This window comes from Macrobrachium nipponense, chromosome 9 (assembly GCF_015104395.2).
Source record: "Macrobrachium nipponense isolate FS-2020 chromosome 9, ASM1510439v2, whole genome shotgun sequence".
NCBI lineage: Eukaryota > Metazoa > Arthropoda > Malacostraca > Decapoda > Palaemonidae > Macrobrachium > Macrobrachium nipponense.
Genome location: NC_061110.1, coordinates 68,821,126 through 68,845,675, shown reverse-complemented (window position 1 = coordinate 68,845,675; position 24,550 = coordinate 68,821,126). Strand labels below are relative to the sequence as shown.

Here is a 24,550-nt window from a genome sequence, read left to right as displayed (position 1 = left end):
CCTGATGAACCCAATAGTGGTTCATAACTAATATAATAATATATAAATATATATACTATATATATATATATATATATATATATTTAAGATTTATTATATGTGTGTATATGTGTGTGTGTGTATATGTGTGTGTGTGTGTATTATTATATATATATATATATATATATATATATATATATATATATATATATATATATGGTGTGGCAATACGAAACTACAAATACCCCTTAATACCGAATACAAGGAAAGACAGATGTCTTACATAAATATGATTTCATTATGTTTAATATATAGCCTGTTGTCTTCACTGATCGTAGGTCTTTGCAGGAGATACTCTTTAAGTGTGCAGTTGATGTCTTGAGCATCTGTTTGTGCGAAGGATGTTCGTTTTGCCTTCTAGAGATATAACTTGTTAAAGACACTTTCCGGATACGTTTTGATTAAGAAGTGATTTTTTGATTATCTGTATCGAGTACCACTTGAGACAGACAGGCAGACAGACACGGTATTCCTCAGCTAAGAGATGTCCTTTATTTTTATAGATAAAAGTAATATGTGTAGGACAGTGGTTCTAACCTTGTGACAACTCCATACCCCCAATGAATTGCCCAATATAGTTCCATACCCCTTTGCTCAAGTCCACTTTAGTTCTATTTGTTGACATTATAACTCAATATCCTTAGTTTAATACATACTTTATGTATGAATTGCTAGGAATAGAACATAAAAGAAAATCAAAAGCATTCATAGTTTTATATAGTTATTTACAAAATGTAAGCTTGTATACATTGACACAAATTAAAATCAAATATATACCAATATCCCGAGATCAAGTCCCCCATACCCCCAGCATGCGGGTCTCATACCCCCTGTTAAGGACCCCTGGTGTAGGACTTTACTGATCTCTGTTCTTGTCAGTGCGACTGCTATTGTTTGAATGTCTGTAATGGTATTCTACTTTATACGCTATAGACCTGACTCAGAGATAACTTGGTTTATCCACAGACGATATCTGCACTCCTAACAGACGAGTGTTGTGCATATAGGACAGATGTCCTTCGTGTCTACCGTAGCTGTTACCTACGTCTGTAAAATGATAAATATTACAAAGGTCCTGATGATATGTTTGCTGGTTTATAATTTTTTCATGGTTCTCCCATTTACGAGCATCTTAATTTTATAATAATTTGTGAAAATACGAAATCTCATGAGCATATCATGGTATTCAGTACCAGATCTATGAGAATGAGAATTTATCTCCATAAAAAAACTTGTAATGGGTTTGAGAATGAGAATTTATCTCCAAAAAAAACTTGTAATGGGTTTCTTGTCAATTTTATATTTTGCTAAGAGTTTACGCCATAGTAGAGGGTTGGATCCATGAATGTGTAATTAGTTGAGAGAAAAATCAAATAAAAAGTATTAGGTAACTTTGTGAGACATGTTCAGGAAATTTTTAACGATTTTTTTTATATAATTGCAAGTGCTTGGTATCGCTAGGCAGGAAGTATTGAATAAAGTTGTAAAGTGAAATAGATATAGGTTGTTAAGGTATACGTTGGTTCATACTGCAATGAAACTGGCCTGAATTCTATAAAACATCTTGGTAACACGATCGTAAGTGAATTTTAAAGCTCACCTTTGGTAAGATATGGAAAAAAAATATTTGTACTTTCTTTGAAGTACTTTTATGATAAAACATTTAGGTTCATGTAACGAAAGTGGAGCCTCAGTTTAAACTGTACCTTCTGCGGAAGACAGTAAATGACGAAAATAAAGGTAAACATAATTGTCACGTGCTTATTACTTACCTGTCTAGTGTATTATTTTGTTTGTTTAAAAAGGTTACGCCACCATGTAAAAAGATGAAAGGAATCACCAAATATATGTTACATTTAGTTCTCTGCAAGTTAAACATTTTGTGAAAAATCATTTAATTTCGTTGACGAGCTCGAGCGTTCTTACAGCAGTTATGTATGTATGTATGTCACCATAAATTTAGTAATCAGAAACCTTACAATTGTGCAGTCTGTCAGAGTGACGTCAAGGCTTCTAAGCCCCAGACGAGTCATGGATGATGCTGTTGGTGATTATGTGGATGTATTCAAACATATAAAGCCAGCAGCAATTAGTGAATGAGGGAAATTTTGTCAGAATCTTCAACATTTTCAGTCATTCCAAATTTGATATTCATAAAAAACTATACTGTTTTAATTAATAAAATATAAAAACTAAGTAATGGAAATACGAAAACCTATTGAGTGCTTAATGGAAAAAAAATGAAAATGTTACTTATTCAGAATTTATTTTTATAGTGTATGTAGGTATGGAAACACAAGTAAATGTATTTATTGTGTGCTTGTGTTTGTGTGTCAAATCATATGCCTTGTGCAGATTTTAGTTTCATTTTCATTCATTCACCTCCACATAGAATGACCTGATTGGTCCCAGTGCTTGGCCTTTGGACTAGACTTGGTGCAGTATTTCTTTCATTCAAATCCCTCGGGCCAGCCCTATGAGAGTTGATAGTCAGCTCAGTGATCTGGTTAAACTATTTTGAAAATGATAATATTCATATTGTAATTGACGACGTTGGTAACGAGAGATACTCTTGACGATAGAGAGGGTTACTGGAGGCCTTAACCCCCAATGCATTAGAGGTGTAACCATTTAAATGTGAGTTAATGGTAAAAATAAAGAAAAACTACAGCAGGAAAAGAATTCCAAGGTCTCGGAACATAGGAAGGAAATTAGTAATTAATAAAGACATGCCTTTGTTCATGCGTATTAAATAAAGTCCATTCGGCAAAACCTTATTAAGGTGGTTTTAACTTTGGTATTAATTGATACTAATCATTTCCAGTCAGGTGCCTTTCAGGCATACTCTCCAATTCATGTAATATTCAATTTTTATAATCGTCTGCGTTATGCGCTTCTACATATAGGCAGGTAGGCTGTGTAATTATAAATCATTTTTTAAATTAGTCAATTCCGCTGACGTTCTTTTCATTATTGATGTATTAATTTTTTTTAAACCCCAAATCATCAGTTGTAATGAGGCGCTTTTTACATATATATATAATATATATATATATATATATATATATATATATATATATATATTTTTCATTGTATATATATTTATACAATCATTGTGTACGTATTTATGTGTGGATATATATAGACTTAAGTCTTAACATGAATGTTCAATGTTATAGCATGAAGGCGTCAGTGCCAATTGAGTAGTATTTATCGTACCACCCGTTACTTTAAATTTCGCGAAATATGATATATATATATATATATATATATATATATATAACATATACATATATACATGTACATCAATATACATATACATGTACCATATACATGTATATACATATCATGATAATATATATATATTACAGATATATATATGTATATGTATATATATTTTGTGTATATTATATATATATAGATATCTATACTATTATATATATATATATATATATATATATATTACGTGTTTGTGTGTGTTATGACTAGATTATTCCCGTTGGTGGAAGTTATTTCTGAGACTATCAACATATTTTCAACCCCAGAAGCACACGTTAAAATCTTGTGGGTGTAGGTGTTTTCAGATGATATATATATATATATATATATATATATATGTGTGTGTGTGTGTGTGTGTGTGTGTGTGTATAATTGTATAAGTAAACATAGCGTGTGTTTTTTTTACACCGTATGGTAACCTGAATATTTGCCATTAGATTCAAAATACTATGAAAAATATAAATTCGGACTACGAAGGAAAAAAAAATTAGTTGTAAAGGGTTTCCTTCTGAGCATTGGCGAAAGTCCAGAGAAGAATCAAAGCGAAAGAATTTGCTCGTTCTTCAGACTCCCATTTGGCAAGTTTCCTTTCTTTCCTCAATCCTGTCATGAGTCCTCCCTCTTCCCTGGCCCTATGGCGCTGGTATCCCCCTCCTCCTATCCTCCTCTCCTCCACCCCCCCCCCCCCCCCCCCTTCATTCATTCTCCCCAGGACACCACTCCCACACCGGTACACAGCGTCCAGCAGCAGCCTCATCAGGGCTGGTACAGCGGTTAGTCACTGAAGGTAGAGATCAATATCCGTATAATATGGTCCTGTGTCGACAATCGTTAATAAATCAATAAAAGCTTTTGTTTGAGATTCACCGTTTTGGAGACGTATGGCGAGAGAGAAATAGGGTGAAAGAAGGGGACGGGTTGCGGAGGTAGTTCGGGGAGACTGGGATTAATAATCATTAAGGAAGGAGAGGTAGGAGGGCGGTTGGTAGCACAAATTAAATTTCGAAATTTGGAAATCCGAAGAATGTGCGATTGCAATGTGCGGAGTGTCACTGGGTGTGCAGTCGGGTAGAAAAAGTGAAAACCAGAATTGGAAAAAAAAACAGTTTATGCAAAGGGATAAAGAACAAATAAGGTAAAAAGGAGAAACAGGAAAATTAGATACTTGTGACTTACCCCTAGTAAGAGAGAGAGAGGAAAGAGAGAGAAACAAGAGAGAGAGAGATAGAGAGAGAGAGAGGAGAGAAAATTAGATACTTATGACTTACTTACCCATAGTAGAGAGAGAGAGAGAGAGAGAGAGAGAGAGAGAGAGAGAGAGAGAGAGAGAGAGAGAGAGAGAGAGAGATTACTAATAGCATGCTGAGATATAGTACGTAACCAGGGTGAGTAGAGTATTGAAGACAGTTTAAAGTATATAAAGTTGAACTGAAATAGGCGTTGATTTAAAGAGGAGCGAGTGAACAAATAAGCAAAAGATGAAGAAAAGACGCTCTATTGTGTGGGGATGCTGGTGTCTAACCGAGAGATAACAGATGGGGTGGGCGGTGTAATAGTAGGCACTTTAGAAAAAGGCTCGGCGCGCGCTTTCCAAGGAAGCCGAGGCTTTGTGTGATGCTGGTTATAAGAGCGAACTTATCAATTAGCTTTAGGAATACAATAAAATACATGAAATGAAATTAAAGATTCATGGCAGATGTGATATTAAATGAAGGTAATGGATGTTGCTATGGATAGGCTAGTATTCAATAGAGAGGAGTATTAATTATATTTCAGGAGGAAATATGAACGGCTTTTCTGTTTTGTGTACGTATTCTTGCCGATGTCGCTCTTTGCCCAAAAGATGAAGCAATCATAAAGAAGGGATATTTGTGACTGTGAAGTGTCTGATTTTTTGATAGAGGGTAGGTTTTAGGAAGGAAAGCAATTCGAAATTAAGGACAAAGATGCACTTATTTTAAACGTATATTTGTGGTTAGTAAAATGAACTAGACGGCAAAATTTACATATATTAACTAAGTATAATTTCTCACAAAAACCATCATCATCATCATCATCATCCTAGTTAATTTTTTGAGGTTGTCCTTTCGACCCTCAGTTGGTACATTAGGTGAGTCCTGTTTGTTCGTCAGTCACTACACTTTTCATGAATAACTTTCGCTTGCGTCCCTTCAACTGTTTAAAAATGTACATATGTCTCCAGATATCTTCCTTCATGCCTAAGTTTTCACATTGTTAAAAATTTCCTTTACTTCTTGAGGCATCTTGTTTGATAATCTTGAATTCAGTACTTCTGTTGTACCTTGAATCCATTATGTATATTGATTCATGTTTCTTCTGTATATTCCATCCTAATACATCAAGTTCACAGCATGCAGTTTATGCAGAGGGGTTCTCTATGTGTTGGATTGCTGCCGGTATCCCTCAATAAAGTAAATTAAATCTTTTTATCAAACAATACTTTTGTCTTCAAGATTGAATCATGTGTAATGAATTTAGCGCACATTACTGTTAAAAATGTGCTCCCCCATGGCTTTGGGGCCTATAGAAGCCTTTCAGAGTTAATATCCACAACCTCTTTTACAGCAAATCAAGTTTACATTCCACAAATTATATGAGGCTGATCGAAATGTTAAGATACTTTGGAATCCTGCCCATGAGAGCATAAAGGAAATGAATTTCCGCTAAAGCAGTGAAGTTGCAACTACTGTGACTAGTTCATAGTATCCATTCCTGTCAGTGATTATTTAACAATTTCAAATTCCACCATCTTTGATAAGTGGCAGATTTCTCCGAATAATAAATCTGATCATGAATTGAAACAAATCGGACGTATCTTTGGCATTTTGCATTTTCCAAATCAAGAATTATTACGCCACAGTGAATGACTTCTGTCACGTCTTTGAATTGGCCACACTCGTTTGTTCCACAGATATTTGGTGAGCAGCCTATGTGACCCAGTCCCAGTAAGCAAAGCAAGAATGCAGGTCAAGACTAACACTAACAGGTAGACAATTATACGTGCATTTCAACGTCAGTCAACAGGGAATGTCAGGTTATGGATGCAAATAATTTGGAGAAATGACAGAATTATCACCAATTTCAGGTTAAACAAATCAACTCAAATATAGTAGACTTTGTAACATAAGTATCGTTAAAGGTATTCTTCCTTAGAGTTCAGATTTTGTGTTCTATGTCCCTGTATCGCCTATGTGCCATATCTTTCTGCATGTAGCAAGGATAAGTCACCGGCCAGTTTAGGTTGCTTGGACTTCAAAGTCACCGGCCAGTTTAGGTTGCTTGGACTTCAAAGCTTTGGATTTTGTCCTGTTCCTAGATTTATCTAACCTTCAACCTTTACTGAGGAATGATTAGGATTAATGTTAAAATTCCGCTTTATAATTCCATGATGTTGGTTATTCCGACTTCACCTCTGGTTGTTTAGTCCTGCTCTTTTTGGATATATAAAGATGGTAAAAAAGTTCATCTGGATTACTAGGAAAGCGTTGACTAACATTATTGACCCAATCCCTTAACTTACAGAGATCCATGAAGATATCAACAGTCTTCGAGATATGACATGTTCTTATCTCAAAACCACTTAATCACCAAATCAGTCACTCTCCAGTCTTAGTTTTCTTGCTTCCCACAGAGAACTTAACTTGGCTCGCAAAAATCTCTCTCTCTCTCTCTCTCTCTCTCTCTCTCTCTCTCTCTCTCTCTCTCTCTCTCTCTCTCTCTCTCGTCTCTCTCTCTATCTCTCTCTCTCTCTCCTCCTCTCTTCTCTCTCTCTCTCTCTCTCTTTTCTTACTTTTCATTTGTTACAACATATTTCAAGTGGAGTGTGACATAATGATAGAAATTCACCTTATATAAGCCAGGATAACAGCACAAACGAACGAATGAATGGTTGAGAGTGTTAGAATCATAGGAATGCCACCTTCGCTTTTGTAGAAATAGGGAATAGTTTGAAGAAGCTGCAGTAACCTAGAAAAGAGTTAGATAATGCTTGAAAAAGAAGAAAGTAGAGATTAACATGAAGTTGGTAGGTAAAGAGAAGAAAAAAGTAGGAGATTTAAAACATGAAGGTTTAGGTAAGAGAAGAAAAGTTAATAGAGATTAACATGAAGTTGTAGGTAAGAGAAGAAAGTAGAGATTAACATAGAAGTGATATGTAAGAATGCAAGAGAAGAAAGTAGAGATTAACATGGAAGTGATATGCAAGAGAGAAAAGTAGAGATTAACATAAAGTTGTAGGTAAGAGAAGCAAGTAGAGATTAACATGGAAGTGACATGCAAGAGAAGAAAGTAGAGATTAACATAAAGTGGTAGGCAAGAGAAAGAAAGTAGAGATTAACATGGAAGTGATATGCAAGAGAGGAAAGTAGAGATTAACATTGAAGTGATATGCAAGAGAAGAAAGTAGAGATTAACATAAAGTTGTAGGCAAGAGAAAAAAATTAGAGATTAACATTGAAGTGATATGCAAGAGAAGAAAGTAGAGATTAAAACAAATGGGAAGTGATATGCAAGGAGAAGAAAAAAAAGTAGAGATTAACATGGAAGTGGTATGCAAGAGAGGAAAGTAGAGATTAACATGGAAGTGATATGCATGAGAAGAAAGTAGAGATTAACATGGAAGTGATATGCAAGAGAAGAAAAGAAATAGAGATTAACATGGAAGTGATATGCAAGAGAAGAAAGTAAGAGATTAACATGGAAGTGATATGCAAGAGAAGAAAGTAGAGATTAACATTAAGTGGTAGGTAAGGAAAGGAGGAGGAGAAGATCTAGGAGGGAGGGAGGTGGGATAGATCGTGTAAAAGAGCTATTGGAAAGGAAGGCCCTTGATATACTATAAATATGTATGAATGAATGGCTAATATTGTGGAAGTGTCCAAGAACTTGGGGTTCATCCACGATTCAGTAGTTGAAGTATGAATATGGCAGTGATTTTTTTTTTAAGGGAAACTGCTTATGGCGAATGTATGTACAGTTACGTACGTGCCAATGCTTGTGATACTTCAGTGGGCTGTGTGTGTGTGTATATATATATATATATATATATATATATATATATATATATATATATATATATATATATGTGTGTGTGTGTGGTGTGTGTGGTGTGTGTGTGTGTGTGTGTGTGGGTGTGATTAATTTATTCAAGTAAGGCAGTAGTAGTATGTTACCTGTTATAGTTTGTAAATCTACATACATACGTATGTACGTACACACACGCGCCACAGAAGTATCACAAACACTTCCACGTAAGTAATTGTACATACGCACTAAGCAGTTTCCTTTAACAGAAAAAAAGTCGCTGCCATATTCATTCCTCAACTACTGAATCGTGGATCAATACCTAATTATAGGAGGTGAATAATTTATTCAAGTAAAACAGTAGTAGTGTGTTACTTGTTGTGGTTTGTAAATACAAGTGGCAATGTGTGACATACTTGCTTTTTTCTTGTTTTTCCTATGTATTTGTTGCTGGAATTTATCTTGTTTTTACTTTGTAAACCAAACCTTTCCAAACATCTTGTTTCGTAAATTGAAAGTGTTGCCTTTATCGGTGATTGAGAGAGAGAGAGAGAGAGAGAGAGAGAGAGAGAGAGAGAGTATTAGTTAAATGTAGTGAAAATCAATAAAATGTAAATACAATGTTTCCAGAAACAGTTTTGCATCGAAAGCTTGATATCACGAATGAAAACCAAAGATATCAATCCTGACTGAGGGGAAATTATTACGGCTTGTCATAAATTGATTTTCTCTCGCATTTGTGGATAAACTCTTGGTTGGCATAATCCTTAAGTGAAAGAAGTTCAGTGTACAGAAGAAAGAGCAGTGAAAATAGTATTGTGATGTAAAATAAATCTTATAAACAAGGTGAAATCCGATTAGAACCCAAGACGTTTCTTTGTGTAGCTCAGCCTAGGGTTAGTTATGATTTATGTATGGAAAAATGGCCATTGTGTCCCATATCTCTCTGATAATGGCGAGGCATTAATGTGTTCTCCCAGCCATTGCCTAATTAGATGTATTTTATGGTAGCTTATGTATAGGGCATTTGTTTGAACCAGTTTGTGTTTAGTTTTAATATCATGTATTTGCTAAATGTTGCGTTTGTATCACAAAAAGTTTTAGATTACTCTCTCTCTCTCTCTCGCTCTCTCTCTCTCTTATTTACACACAACTGTGTGTGCAAGTCAGCTTTGGATTTTGAATTGGATGGACATTAAAGCAGTGTATGCAATAAAACCCCCTTTCGCTGTTTGATGCCTGTGGTAGTTAATTTCTGTCACCTACGTAGTGGATGCATTTATGTATTGTATACAAAGATACACATATTGTGCACATGTGCATATATGAACACATTGTCATGCCTTCCGGTTAAATTCAGCGCCTTGGTGAAAATAGAATTGAATGTAATGGAGAGCGCATCTCCTCACGACAGCGTTTCATTAACCGTGACAAAATGCTCCAGTTCTGTTTTTATCACGTTTTTATGATTAAGAAGACACCCGAGAGATGCATGAGATCGTATATTCTTTTAAAGCACTATTAAATTCATTAGAATGGTTTACTTTTTATTATGACGTTCGACCTTAAACGAATATACAATGCATAAACTGGATTGTTATAGATGTTTTATATATTATTAATGAATATAATGTTTGAGAGTTTTGATTGATTCGTTGTAGAATTCGTAGTTCACGCCTAAGGGCTTTAGATAATCATAATTGATTTACAATCCTTAATCCTCTGTGATAGCTTATCGAAACGGTATCGTTCACAATGGATGCCTTAACATTAGTATTATAAACATGTAAGGTACACTCCTTATGAACATGTGATTTCCAGCATACCAACGTTATCGGTAACTTTCCCAGAAATATGTTGATTAGTGTATGTCTAAACTTTTGTATTTTGTTGTTTGAAAAGAAAAGGAAAAATGACAATAGCATGAAATGTTGGGGGTAGAATTCTTGGTCAGGAAGATTAAAATGTCATATTAGTTGTACATAGGATGTCAGTTATACCTATTAAGAGCAAACAGCATGTCAAGATTTTGCCGTTTGTCTGTGAATCAGTCTTCCCTCCTTAATTCAACTTTCTCCTCAAAGATCCACTTACTTGTAAGTTATCTTGGGTCACACCCTCAGAGGTAAAGCCCAGCACTTTTTACTCTTTGTTTTCATCTTCCTTGCATTTAGAATGACTGGACAGGGTATAGTCCATATCATTTTGCAAATATCGGTCCCTATTTTATGACGTTTTACTTCTCTGGATACGCGTTAAGCTTCAAAGATAGTAGCTTGTGAACCAGCGCTAACCTGGAGGTATGAAGTACTCAGACAGATTCCCCTGTTTGTTGATTACAGCATTGCACTTCATTAATTGTCATAATTGAGGTACGGCGAAGCGAAGAGAAGGGGATACTTGAAGAGAGAGAGAGAGAGAGAGAGAGGAGAGAGAGAGAGAGAGAGAGAGAGAGCTTTCATGAGTGAAATTTCTTTTTTGGGAGGTAGGTTTTATCTTTTTCACGTAGCATATGCTGGAATAATCTGCTGCATACATAGCTGTAATTCTACCCGAGATGATTTTTGATTATTAGTTATTAGAGGGTCTGCAAATAAAGAGAGAGTTTTCTTCCTATGGATATTTTTTAATGGTGCCTAAACATTATAAATCCTCACGACCGTGTCGTATAGAGCCATTTTCTTCGTCCTTATGAAGTTGTCATGCAAAATTCATGAAGGGGTCTCGCAAAGACATTTATTCCCCCCACGTATTGTGTAGAGTAGCTGCCTCATTGCCGAAACGCTGACATAATGCTCTCTTATGTACGTCTAACGGTCCCACTTGCTGGGTGTTACGTATTAACATTATTTTTATAGCTGCCGCTCCTCTTTTACACATGACTAGGCGCCATCATAATAATTGATATAGATATTACCCTCGTTTTGGCGTATGTTCTGAACTAAAATATTGTATGAAATGTAGTATGCTTATGTTACGCTATACCTCTGTTGTCAGTGTGCACACTCGCATACGTACTTTAATACAAGTGACACCGAAAATATATACGTACATGTGATCTGAAGTGACATGTGCACTAGGAAGCAAAAGAAAGAATGGAGGTTTACATAAATGATAATAGAAAATACTGATACTTCTCCTTTGGTTAAAAATCTTTCCTTCAAGCCAGCAACACCGAGAACACAGCAGGCAGGCACCAAATGACTTCAAAGCCTGCAAGTGGAAGGTGTGAGATGGAATGCACCCAACCAGTCTTCAATTCATATTGATTGGAAAGTAAAGCATGGACGAAGAACCAACGCACGTGCTGACACACACACACACACACACACACACACATTATATACAGAATTTTAAAAACCTGTTGTTCGAGTACCTTGAGAATAAAGGCAATCAGCTGAATGCAGTGTACACAGATACTGAGAAACGTAAGAAAGATGGCTAGAGATTCGACATGAAGGATGTTGGGAATGTGTAAGATGTAGACTGTAGAGGCTAGTTAGAAGCTGTTATGAAAAAATTGAAGCTTGTGTTACAAAATTTAGGAAGTTTCCAGTTTGGAGTAATAAGCCTTAGATAAGAGTGTTGTAATGTTATCCGTAGAAATTACAGAAAGGACAGGATATGCATGTACCAAGTTATGAGGTCAGAAAAGGTCTCGTCAGTTGACTGTACTGGCTGATGTCCGCTTATGAGACAGTAATCAGTTGGTGATTTATTATTATTATTATTTATTATATTAATAGTAGTAGTAGTAGTAGTAGTAGTAGTAGTAGTAGTAGTACTGCCAAAGGCCAGAAATTTGCTGAGCAAGGTTCCATAGAATGAAAAGTATATGTGTGAAGAAAGGAAGGTAAAGAATATTAAAAACAATAGCTTATTATGAAAAGAAAGAAATCTTTTTGCATAGTAATTTGCGAAACTAAATAATCAAAGAAAGCTTACATAAGAAACCTTTCAGTTGAGGAACTCCAGCAAGAAATCAATGCTGTGATATCAATCAGTGAAGTAAGACTTGATATTGGAAACATTTTTCAGAAACACTTATAACAAATATGATATATTCGTAAGGGGGAGGTAAAACTAGAATAAGGTAATTTGGGTAAAAATGAAGCTAACTAGAGTGAAATGAAGGACAGTATAGATGGTGAATGTGTGAAAGTTACTGAAAGTATTTTGGACCAAATGTGATAAGTGATAGTAGGATGAGAGAACAGACAAGTCTCAGAATAGGTGAAACAATAGAAGTACAGGACATCAGCAGAAGGTTTGGAAGAGAAGGGGGCCCAATAGTAGGTCCTAAATGTGAATGTGAGTAAAATGCAAAAGTTGCTGAATTGTATATTTGGAGTTAAGAGTGGCTGGCTGAAATTATTTTAAATTTAAGTAAAGAGCGATCAGTGTTTTTTAAATGGTTTGGTCAATTTGGGGAAATGGGGTGTATAATTTGCAATTATTGGAGGTGACTGAGACTGAAAATGTTGGTTGGAGTTGATGTCATGGGTCATGATGGAGTGGGAGGTCTACAATCAAGGATACTGTGTGTGTGTGTGTGTGCATGCAAGAAGGTGACTGATTCATTGTGTGTGTGTGTGTGTGTGTGTGTGTGTGTGTGTGTGTGTGAGGAGGAGAGTGGTCGAAGTTCAGCGTAAGTTGTTGAATGTAGGTATGTAAAACAACTTGTGTTGAAGTTCTCTCCATGACTCATGGGTTAAAATTACCCTGTTAGTTGAAATTCCTTAGGCTAATGGTTGGATATATGGGCAAAAACCATGAAAAATACTGCTTGAACGTAACAGGTGGGAAATCACAATTAGAAAATGTATGCTGGGTCAATATAGAGCGAGGAAATAATAGGGAAGAAGCACTTGACGTAGAGTCCGAGTTAATAAGGCGAACTACACTTCATAGACTTAGGCTAACCATGAGGGTTTATTCATTTGCTATTAGATCAGGCAATGGCCATATGTAATTTTTTTCCCAGAATTCAAACCACCAACACAAACTTCACATTGAGGACTAGTATAAGTTATGTAAACCGAGGAAATAATGTGGTAATTGATGGAATATGCAGATAAGAGTAATCTTCATATCTGTTCCCATTTATGCGTCATTGCACATGAAAGTAAATGTTGACACCTTCACACGGAGTTTGTCAATCGTAGACACAGCATGAGACCAAGAGGAGGTACCCATCATATGTAAATGCAAAGGTTCTGTTGCACGTTAAACCCATAGTAAATTTATAGAAAACAGTTAAAGAAAAATATGACTTTCAAGGAAGACAAAAATTTGATGCAGAAATTTAAAATATATGCCATAGTTTGTAATTGTTCACATACACAGACATATTATGCGCACATACATATGTAAATAACCGCAAGTAGCCCTTATATATCTTATTCGATTTACCTCGGAAATTATTATGTCTTGAAAAAATTATATGTAATAAATCCTTCTACCCGGACCAAATTTGAGCCCATATGACCTTTTTTTTGTGTACTAGTAGAGTAATATTGACTTCATCCACCTAGACATCAAGATAAACTAACATACACGTGTATATATATGTGTGTGGTGCTAGAAATAACTGCAAGTGAGTTATCAGACTTGTATATTTATTCATGGAACCCTATTCACATGGCTTTAATGTGGGCGTGGTGATTAAGGGGGAGAGAGAGAATAATGCTTAATAATTAAAAAGCTTTCAGTTTCTTTGCATGTGAAAGAACTCATATGTGGTTTGAACAACAAAGCTAAGTGCATTATATGTAGTCTTGGTTTGCTGTGTATTTTATTTATCATTTGTATATGTACATTCAAGGGCAACAAACTAAGTTTTGTGCAGTCAGTTCAGTTCATTGCTCGAAGAGAGAGAGAGAGAGAGAGTAAAGCTGTTGTCTATATTTCTTTCATGAAGATCGATCGCTGTCGAGTTTGAGGGTGTGGAGTGTTTTAGCCACATATGGAGGAACCAGTCAACATTTATACGGACTGCAGTTGTGTGTATCGTGTGAATGCAGTTATGCTAGATTTTTTGTGTGTGTATACTCGGTATTTTCGTTTTATGTTCTGTCAGTTGCATGGACGAATGACGGGGTTCACTTTGAGATGCCATAGATAGACACTAATATAAGACCATGTTACTGAACACGCGTCCACAATCTCGGGAAAAGAGGACGCAAACAGCAAAGGTATAAATGAATGTCTTGATTTGAAGTTGTTCTGGCCTTTCGCCTCAAGTAGTCCCGAGGCTCGATACCCAGGACTCGTTGATATACATCTTTAAGAAGTGACCACAGCCTTTATGCTAGCACGGAACAAAGCTTTTAAATCTGTCTGGATTGATATTTGTGGGTATATAAACCTACGATACTCATTGTTTACTTAAAATAGCTGACATGAAGACTTGATTTAGTTGTGATTCCTCTTAATTCTATGAGATTGACCCAATAAAATTTCATTCGGTTTGGCCAAGGAATAATTCCGATTTATCCTCGTTTTAATCTTATGTTGACTGCGTGAGGAATGGTGAATTAGGAATTAATTCTTAGACGTAAGATTTTTATTTGGAGATTACGTTGATGAAAGTTAATTTATAGGTGTGTTTAATATGTAAGCGTATTTTTAGGTGTATATTTTCATATACAAGCACATGATGTGGAATAACTTTGCCAGACGAGTCTACCTGTCTTTAGGTTAACGAAAATCTGTCAGTCTATCAGTCATTTCATAGATTTCAAAGAATTAATGAGCATTTATATTTATTTTGGTTAACATGCAGTTACTGTAATGTATTGTTCATTATGGCCTGAATGTGTATATATTATTTATATATATATATATATATGATATAGAGATATATTATATTTATATTTCTATGCATATATATTTATTTATTTTATATTTTATATATATATTATTTAATATATGATATATATTATATATATAATACACACACATACATATATTATATTATAATATATAATATATTATATATATATAATTATATAAATATTATTATATATATATATATATATTATACTATTATTATAATTATATATAGATAATATATATATAATATATAATATATATAATATATATATATATATATATATATATATAGATATATATAAAAAAAAATATATATATTTGGAAGCATCTGTATATGTAGAGACGTAGATCCTACCTTGTAACTTACGATAGGGTGAAGCTGCATGATTCATGGACGGAAAGCATATGTTGCTGCGCTGCTGATATCAAGCTCATTATATGTAAGTGCCCGGAAACATGCTAGTCCCCTGCACAGTTTGGTGCACGGAACACGTTCAAGTCCGGTTCGGCGAAAATTATATCTCAAAGAACCATTTTTTTAGGGAATCCATTTTTATTGCAACCGAACATTTTTGAGACGTGCGTGCTCCGGTACGAGCGAAGTCAGTCCATGTTCAACGTATCCTCATATTTTCTGTTAAGGTGGGCGTGTTTGTATCTATTTTTGTCATAATTTTAATTGTGGAAGTACAGTTGAATGTTGAGCATACAGTGTATATACATTTCTTCTGAGACCTTTTATTTGATCAGTGTATTTCAGTCGTCAATAAAAATATGCGTTGTCTTTTATTTTTGTGGAGAAATACAGAGGAATTAGATATCTGGATTGTTTTCGTAATATCTACTAAATTCAATTTCTGTTTGGCTATTTCCCGCACCGAAATTGCTAGAAGGAGCAAAAGAACGTTTTTGACTCTTGAGTAAGTGGCAGCTAAGAGCAGTCAAGTTATTCCAATTATTATGGCTTTACGCTAGAGTTTGAATGACTATGTATTTTTTCTTTTAGTCCTGTAACCATAGACTTCGTGTTTTGTAAGTTCATGTTGCTTACTGTATTAATACAAACGTCATACGTGAATCTGTTTGTACTTATACATAGCTTCCACAAATGATTGATATTCATTGTTATAATCATGGTAAATGGATGTGATATTGCCTTAAACTGAATAAGATAGTGCCTGTATGTTACATCCTGTTTGTATAGAACGTTTAGATGACAAGTATGTAACGAAAAAGAAAGTATTGGGCATTAGTTTGTGATGGTAATATTTTAGTGCGCAATAAGTGCAAAATTAATGTATATAATTTGGACTAAATGTTTTTCGTTGGAATTTCACATTTAGCAAAAGGATACAATTCAGTTTTGTTACCAGGTTACCAAGGAGAGAGAGAGAGAGAGAGAGAGAGAGAGAGAGAGAGAGAGAGAGAGAGAGAGAGAGAGAGAGAGAGAGAGAGAGAAGGTTACTCAATCATCCAGAGAGCAAAAGGAGACCGGGTCATTCAGGTATCTAGTTTATCGATCTCACGATCTGAAGATGTACATCATCTTAATTAGACTTTTAATGAATATTAGATGGTTGAGTAAAAAAGATATTAAACTCGATATTGCGATTGGAGAATATCTGGTTTGGTAATGAAGGGAAATCCATTGAGTAGTTGGAATGAAAGCACATTTTGAGAAAGGAATTTTGAGTCAGAATATCTTGGCACATTTTTCATATAAGGTAAATGAATTGAAAAACTTCACTCCGAACTCACATTTGAGAATGCCAGCAGTCCGTAGAAATAACAAGACTTAATGTAATGGGAAAGATAGTTGTTATTTTTCCCATGTGAAATACTTGCGTACCAAAAGCTTAAAAAGATTTTGCTAACATTTCTTTATTTGTTTTATGAAACTATGCGTGCATATAAAAGTACATCAGATTTTATGTTTTCGTCATTACCATCAGAATTGCTTATGAACTATGGTGATATTTTTATGTAATTTTGATCATTCCAGTCTTTGACGCTTCAAAATGTATAACATAATAGGTCCAAGATATAAACGTATTTGCAAAGAATGGATTTGAAGCACACATTTCTATCAAAGTATGAGGATTCTTTTAGTCCAAAAATTATCCATAATTTTCAGAACATTTTCCAGCGTCGACGATCTCAGTCGTCTTGACGGCTTACTACGAGAATGAATTAATCAGTTATCTAAACAGGTCTCCCACATCTCTCAAAAAATAATACAAACTGCAATTTATATAACCCCGTTCACAGTATTATTTCCATCCCTTGTAAACTGCCGTCTCCGCTCGTTAGTGTATCTTCCTGAACGCTTGTAAACTGTCTGACTCATGGAACTTCCGTTTCGTCAAACCCTAGTGGACACGCCCACCTCTCAAGTCTCGCCGTTTTCTCTCCTGTATTTCTTCATGTGACAGGGGAATCACATGTTTCAATTTTGATTTCATTTGCGTATATGGTTTATCTAACTCTCCTCTCAGCTGCTAGTATCAGATGATTTCAGTGCTGTTTTTATTTTGGAAAAGGTATTTAATAAAGTTTTTTTTTATTTGCCAGGTATGCCATTTCTCGGTGGCTTGCGTGGAAGTATTTTCCTGCTGTTTATTTGATTGATAAACGTGCTGCACTAACAAGTTTCATTATAACACTATCCTTAATATTCTTCTTTCAAACGATGTGCATAACGGTTAGTAAATATATGATTATTTCTTTTCATTGAGGGTGTGATTGTTCTTTACTAGTATTGCTCATTTCCTTTTAAAGCATTCGTGCCTAGAATTATTCATATTTCCATTTATGTCCGTTACAGAGGGAGTCATATTTTCATTTCCTAATGTGTTGCAGGTTGTGTTTCAGTAACTTGCAGTTAAATTTAACATACGTGAGTTCATACCCAACACAGTTTTCCTGTTGTTCCTGTTCGTTTAAAAACAATCATTTTTTAGCGGTCATGAAATGAATGTTTTTATATTTCGTACTTCGTTACGTCCATGGAAACAGTTTCATCGCTAATGCAAGTGCTTTTGTTAGTGGGTGTAGGAATGAGAGTGGCAAGCGGCTACAAGAACGGCAGAATGAAATGAGAAGTGGTTTCCCATATTTACTTCGTTGTTAAGCACAAACAATGGGATAGGTGTTTTATACTTCCAATGTTTCTTTTAATATTTTTTTCTATTTTTGACCTGCGTCCACCTCAACATTCTACGGTATATTTTTGTTGATGTCTTGTACGGCTTTCTTAGACCTTTCATGGACAGATTGCCAAATAGAACTTGTTATACTGCAAAGTATTTAATAACCAATAACGGTAAAGAGATATCTTCGATCTGTTGAATATGCTGTTGCCCCTTGAATGTTGTGGTAACAATTCCAGAACTCTTGAAGTTACCGTGGATCAGTCAACTCCCTCATGCAGATTTCCCCATTATTATTATTATTTTTTTAAATCAGTTTTTCTCTTTAATAACCACACACTATTCAAAATACTGAACATTAAGATAATTGAAACAATTGTGTTAATTCACAGAATAGATTTAATTTATAATGATATGCAAATTCGCCTTAAAGCCAATACATATAAAACACATTTATAGCACATATAGACATGGTTCAAAAGCTAGATTATGTACACTCTAGAAATGTGATTTATGTACAGTTGTACACACTAGAAATGTGAATACCTTTATACAAGAAATGTACATTTATACATTTAAATAATTCAACATAATTACACCAATATAATACATCCTATTTTGATTGCACCTTGTAGAACGGTCATTAGTATCATATATCATCACTATATATTTTTAGTATTATATTTTTACCTCCACGACCACCACATTAATAAGACAATTGCTGTTAATATGATAGTCGTGTCCTATCAGTGCCCTATATCTTAACTGTTTCTGACTTGAACGCGTGAACAGTTTTCTTTGTGCAAATGCAGAGCACATACATGGCAATAAAGTTAACTTTGGCGTGATTAAAAAAAAAAGGGAATACTCTAAACACAATACTTATTATCTGTTACGGTTATGGCACACAGGTTTCACTGATTGGCCGACTAGGGCGTTGGCGCTGACTTGTTGGGCTAAGCAAGCAGTCAGTTGGGTTACTTGACTGCGATAAACGGTCGAAATTGTTCTGAATGAGAAATGTATAAAGGATTTATCTTGACAAATTAAAAGTGATTTATTGATTAAATGATGATTTCATATTAGTCTTAAAACTTATCATATGTTCATGTTGAACAATGATTAACTTGATGAAATAATGAATATGTAAAGTAATTTATAATCTTTAGGAAAAGTAATACTCGTGAATGAATAAATATGCAAAATTCATTTATTTTTCGACGTATTTGAATTGAAAGGAAATCTTGAAATGAATGATTAAATATGTAAAGTAATTGATAATTTAAGACAAGTAATGCACGTGAACGAATAAATATGCAAAAGTCTTGTATTTTTCGACGTATTTGAATGCAAAGGAAATTATGAAATAAATCTAGTTCTCATTGGTAGAAGATGAGATGAGTAGACGTAAGATTTTTTTACTCATTTTTTATTTTTAAAAATGAGCCAACAGACTTGCCCTAACAATGCCAGACAAAAAAAAAAAATTGTATTTGGTATATCTTATATTTATAAGAAAGTATACATATCAACCCCAAAATAGTTAAAGGTATACAACACATAATACTCTTAACTTCTCCTTAACCTCCTCCTTGGATACGTGTGATCACAGCAAGAATTTGTGGTTGCCATTTTGGCACCACCATTAGGCCTGTTTTAAGAACTAAGGAAGTTGTCAACCACACGAGAGTTCACCTCTTTGGTTTACACTTCTGACGTTAACTCACTAAGAAAGTTTAATCGATGAAATAGTTTTTCTTTGTTATTATATAGTTCACTATTGGAATGGAACCTTGATAGGCTAATCGTGAGTTCCGCCTTTCCTGTTGTCTTTCTAATGATTCAGTTTTATGCACACACCCACAGCACATGCCACATATACTGGAAAGATAATACTGCAGAGTCTTTTGGTAATATAAATAAAGATGAGTTCAAATATATATATATATATATATATATATATTATATATATATATATATATATACATATATATATATATATATAAATAAATAAAATATATAAATATAAATATATATATATATATATATATATATATATATATATATATATATATATATATATATATATATATATTCCCTCACACATAAAATACTCTTTTTCTTTTCATGAGGACGTGACATTATTTTGCCCTCTTAGAGGTCATAGGGCACGTCTCTTGGGTCAACGTAAACATGTGGTGTGGTGACACTGTGACAGGTGGAGGGGGCACCACCCCCCACAACACTGCTGCCCCCTTGGCAGCCTCCAATACTGCTCTGAGGTCCAGGAATGTAAGCCCCCTCCTCCCCCTCCTGTCATACGTGTGACAAGGGCAGTGTCTTGTTAACGGAGCCCAGGTGTGACGCTACACTGTGGGCGGTGCCCTGGGCGCTCATGGGCGGAGGTGGGAAGGAAGCGCAGGAAGGCGCCGTTGCCTGCTTCATGGGTCTTGTTGGGTACTCGTAAGTGTGAGCGTGGGCGCCGGGGCACACACGCTGATAGAACCTCCGCCAGGAATCCAGTGTCTTGCCAGACCATATCCAGAAACCGGCCGTGATGCCCACCACCAACGTCATGAAGTAACGCAGCATCAGCACAGAGTAATCGGGTCGCTCCCCTTGGTGAGTGCTGCAGGGGCAGACGAGGGAGTCCTGCCAGTCCTCGACGTACATTTGCTCGTAGAAGTAACATCCTATGACGATCGTAGCTGGCACGGTGTACAGAACACTGAACACCCCGATCCTTATCATCAACTTCTCGAGTTTTTCAGTTTTGGTTCTTCCTTGCTGCTTAATGACGTTTCTGATCCGGAATAGGCTGACGAATCCGGCCAGAAGAAAGCAAGAGCCAAGGACCAAATAAACGAAGAGGGGTGACAGGACGAATCCACGAAGATTGCCGATGTCTTGATTGCCGACGTAGCAAATGCCGGCAACTGAATCGCCGTCGACGGCCGCCAGTGCCAGGACGGTAATGCTCTGGATGGTTGGGAGAAGCCACGCCGCCAGGTGGAACCAGGTTGAGTATCCCGCGATGGCCTCGTTGCCCCACTTGAGACCCGCTGCCAGGAACCAGGTGAAAGCCAGCACCACCCACCAGATGCTGGAGGCCATCCCGAAGAAGTAGATGAGGAGGAACACCGTCGTACAAAGGCCAGACCCATAAGGGTTGTGGCGGACGAGATGGTAGTTGTAGATGATCATATCCCCATCGCATGCAACCTCTGAATGCCCAGCTACCATGCGAATGATATACCCGACGGACACCATGAAGTAGCATCCGCTCAGGAAGATAATGGGTCTTTCCGGGTACTTGAATCTGTCCATATCAATCAAGAAAGTAGTGATGGTCGTTAATGTTGACACGCAACACAGAATGGCCCAAGTGGCTATCCAGAATTGGGCGAATGTCCGTTCGTCTTCGCTGAAATAAATCCCGTGGCAGGGCAATGCACAGTCGGCAACACTACCTACTGAGAAGGACTCGTTTCGGTTGGGTCCGAACTGTCGATAAGAAGCATCGAGCGAGATCAAATGTCTTTGACAAGTGCATTTGCATGTGTCCTTGCGAGTCGGTTTAGGACAATATTTAGAATTCTTACCTCGACATTTTTTATCTAGATTCCCGTAGTTTTTGGGCCGTTCCTCCTCCGGCGCAGAGCCATTACGCTTATCCATGCACAGGTTCAATGTATCGCCATATTCGGGAAGTTTGGAACAGTCCATGCGTTCGGGCCATTTAAACCCATACTGTTGCATAATTGGTGCACAGCCGGCCTTTGCCCTTTCGCAGACGCTCCTGCAGGCCGGCAAGGGCTTATCGTAGTCTTCAATGCAGATGGGCGCATACACAGAACACAGAAAGAACTTCAGGTCGGGCGAACACATTATTTCCACCAGAGGCCAAAATTGATGGACTTCCAGTCCAGCCTCGTCCTGACTGTCATGATTGAACTGATTTGGCATCGACGTGTAATTATATCCGATACTGCGGCACATTGGAATGGTGATTTCTTCGCATCGGGACTCCTTGGCTGTCTCCCCCTCTGTGGCACCGACCATGGTCGCCACCAGGAGGATGAGGAAGGACAGACACACAGAATTCCACATCATCATGGCGCTACGACGGCGCTTTTGCGCTACCGCTATACCCTCGTCAGTGGAGCAGTACATCGCGGGCTCTACAAACCCTTTGGGAACGATAACTTGGCCATGGCTTTAGCGGTCACTTTTACGACACCATTGTTTTCAGGCGAGCGCTGCGACACCGACAACCATCGATCCACATCCGCCCTCGAGGGGAGTCAGGTTCACACTAACTGAGCGTGCGTCCCCCGACCCCGAGCCTCGAGACAGGAGAGAGTGAGAACGAAAGAGAGAGAGGGGGAGAGGGAGAGAGAAAGAGAGAGAGCGCGAGCGAGCGAGAGAGGGGAATCCAGGTACCACTGTTTTTTTCTGATAAATAACAGATTAAGTCGGTGTTTATCGTAGATTTACAACTTTCAGACGAGTCGGTTCAATCTTCCTTCTATAATTCACTTTTAGCGATCATTAGAAAATTTTATATTTATAGAAGTGAAAAGAGAAACTCCAGCACGACAGAATATAGCAGAAGTCCCGACAGTTACCCTCCAGAGGAGCCGACGCCCACTCGGCCAATAAGCACAGGCGCAGCTGCTTGAACGACCAATCGGCGCTGTCGTTTCATCTCGGCATGGCTCTCCCGGTGACCTGTAACAAAAAGAAACTCGTGTCAAGTTAGGGCATATTCTACCTGTAAGGACCACATGTCATCCCACCTCCCACCCTTGGCAGGTTCCTTTGGTTGGAATACGTGTGCCTGTGGATGTTTTTCTTTCCTCTCGCTTTTTTTTCTTTTTTTTATCATTGATCGAGATACAAGGGTAAGTAGACTATCGATGAATACACGCACAAACACACTTACACACTTCCTCATCTGTAAGTGAGAGTTGCATTTAAGTACACTTCCGCATTGCAATCCATATATACGCAATAATGCTTGCATTCGTATGGTTGAAGCTGCACTGATATGGTAGTACTCTCCTCTCTCTCTCTCTCTCTCTCTCTCTCTCTCTCTCTCTCTCTCTCTTTCTGTGTGTGTGTGTCGTTTCTGCTTACACGTGTTTGTAAGCGTGAACAGTTATTTGCACGCGCATACATGAAGTTGTACTAGTAAGTTTTATAAATGCATGCATTTATACATGTGTGAATTGATGCAAATTACTAATTGGTAAATTTACATTTTTGAACCTATAATTGTGTTTGCTCATTAAAATGCATCGAAAAATTATAAGTTCCCATTATTGATATTTATTCCATTCCAGTGGCCATAACTAAATTACGAAATGGAACGGAAGCTATGTGTGGGGAATGTAATATCTATTTATATGTAGTGGCCTGATTTAAGTGCTGTTTTACTGCTCGGTTATCGAAGGGTTTCCGTTGCGGCAAATTTCTCCGAGTTTAAGTGGGAAGTGGTGTGAAGTATATTATGATACGGAAAAAATCTCCTTATTTTCTTTGAGTGGCAAGATTATCTTTGAAAGCCCTATATTACTATAGGAACTTTATGCACTTTTATCGTCAGTGGAAACGAACTAGAGAAGATTAGTATTAATTGTAAAAAAAATGAGATACTTACAATAATTACTTCATACTGTATGTTACAACGACGTGTCACAGTTCAGATTTTTTCTCTTTTCAGGGTGAGTATTCCAGATGTAGTATTATGAATAACTGAGGTTCATTTATCATGGTGAGTTTTGAATTTTAACGTGGTAGTTTAGTGAAAATTTTGTAGCACTAAGTATCCTGTATTTTCATGTTGTTTAAGGTTTTTGAAAATGGGACTTTAGAAAATAATGGTAAGTCAATTCTTATACAAATCGGTAGTAATTTAATAACCATGTCTAAAAAGCATATAACCCGTACCTAAACACACACACACACACACACACACACACACACACACACACACACACATATATATATATATATATATATATAATATATATATATATATATATATATATATATATATATTATATATATATATATGTGTGTGTGTGTGTGTGTGTGTGTGATTATTTTCAGTACATTTAATGAAAGTGCAACGAACAATATGCTATGAACTTTTTATCCTTTAGATTCCTAGTATTGTTGTTATGAACCAGTTTAATCTGTTG

The 24,550-nt window shown here is 36.3% G+C and overlaps 1 protein-coding gene and 1 long non-coding RNA gene across 2 annotated transcripts in view; one reads left to right on the top strand and one right to left on the bottom strand.

The window, feature by feature from the left end:
* The window catches only part of LOC135218652 (uncharacterized), a 401,138-nt gene extending 376,837 nt beyond the window's left edge, over positions 1 to 24,301 (top strand). The window contains exon 3 of the long non-coding RNA XR_010315373.1: positions 24,070 to 24,301. This is a non-coding gene — a long non-coding RNA (uncharacterized LOC135218652). The remainder of the gene's footprint in view (positions 1 to 24,069) is intronic.
* Positions 20,417 to 22,686, bottom strand: LOC135218529 (frizzled-8-like). The gene has a single exon (XM_064254891.1). The coding sequence runs from the start codon at positions 22,515 to 22,517 to the stop codon at positions 20,661 to 20,663; it is 1,857 nt and encodes a 618-aa protein (XP_064110961.1). The 5' UTR covers positions 22,518 to 22,686; the 3' UTR covers positions 20,417 to 20,660.
* Positions 24,302 to 24,550: the final 249 nt, after the last annotated feature.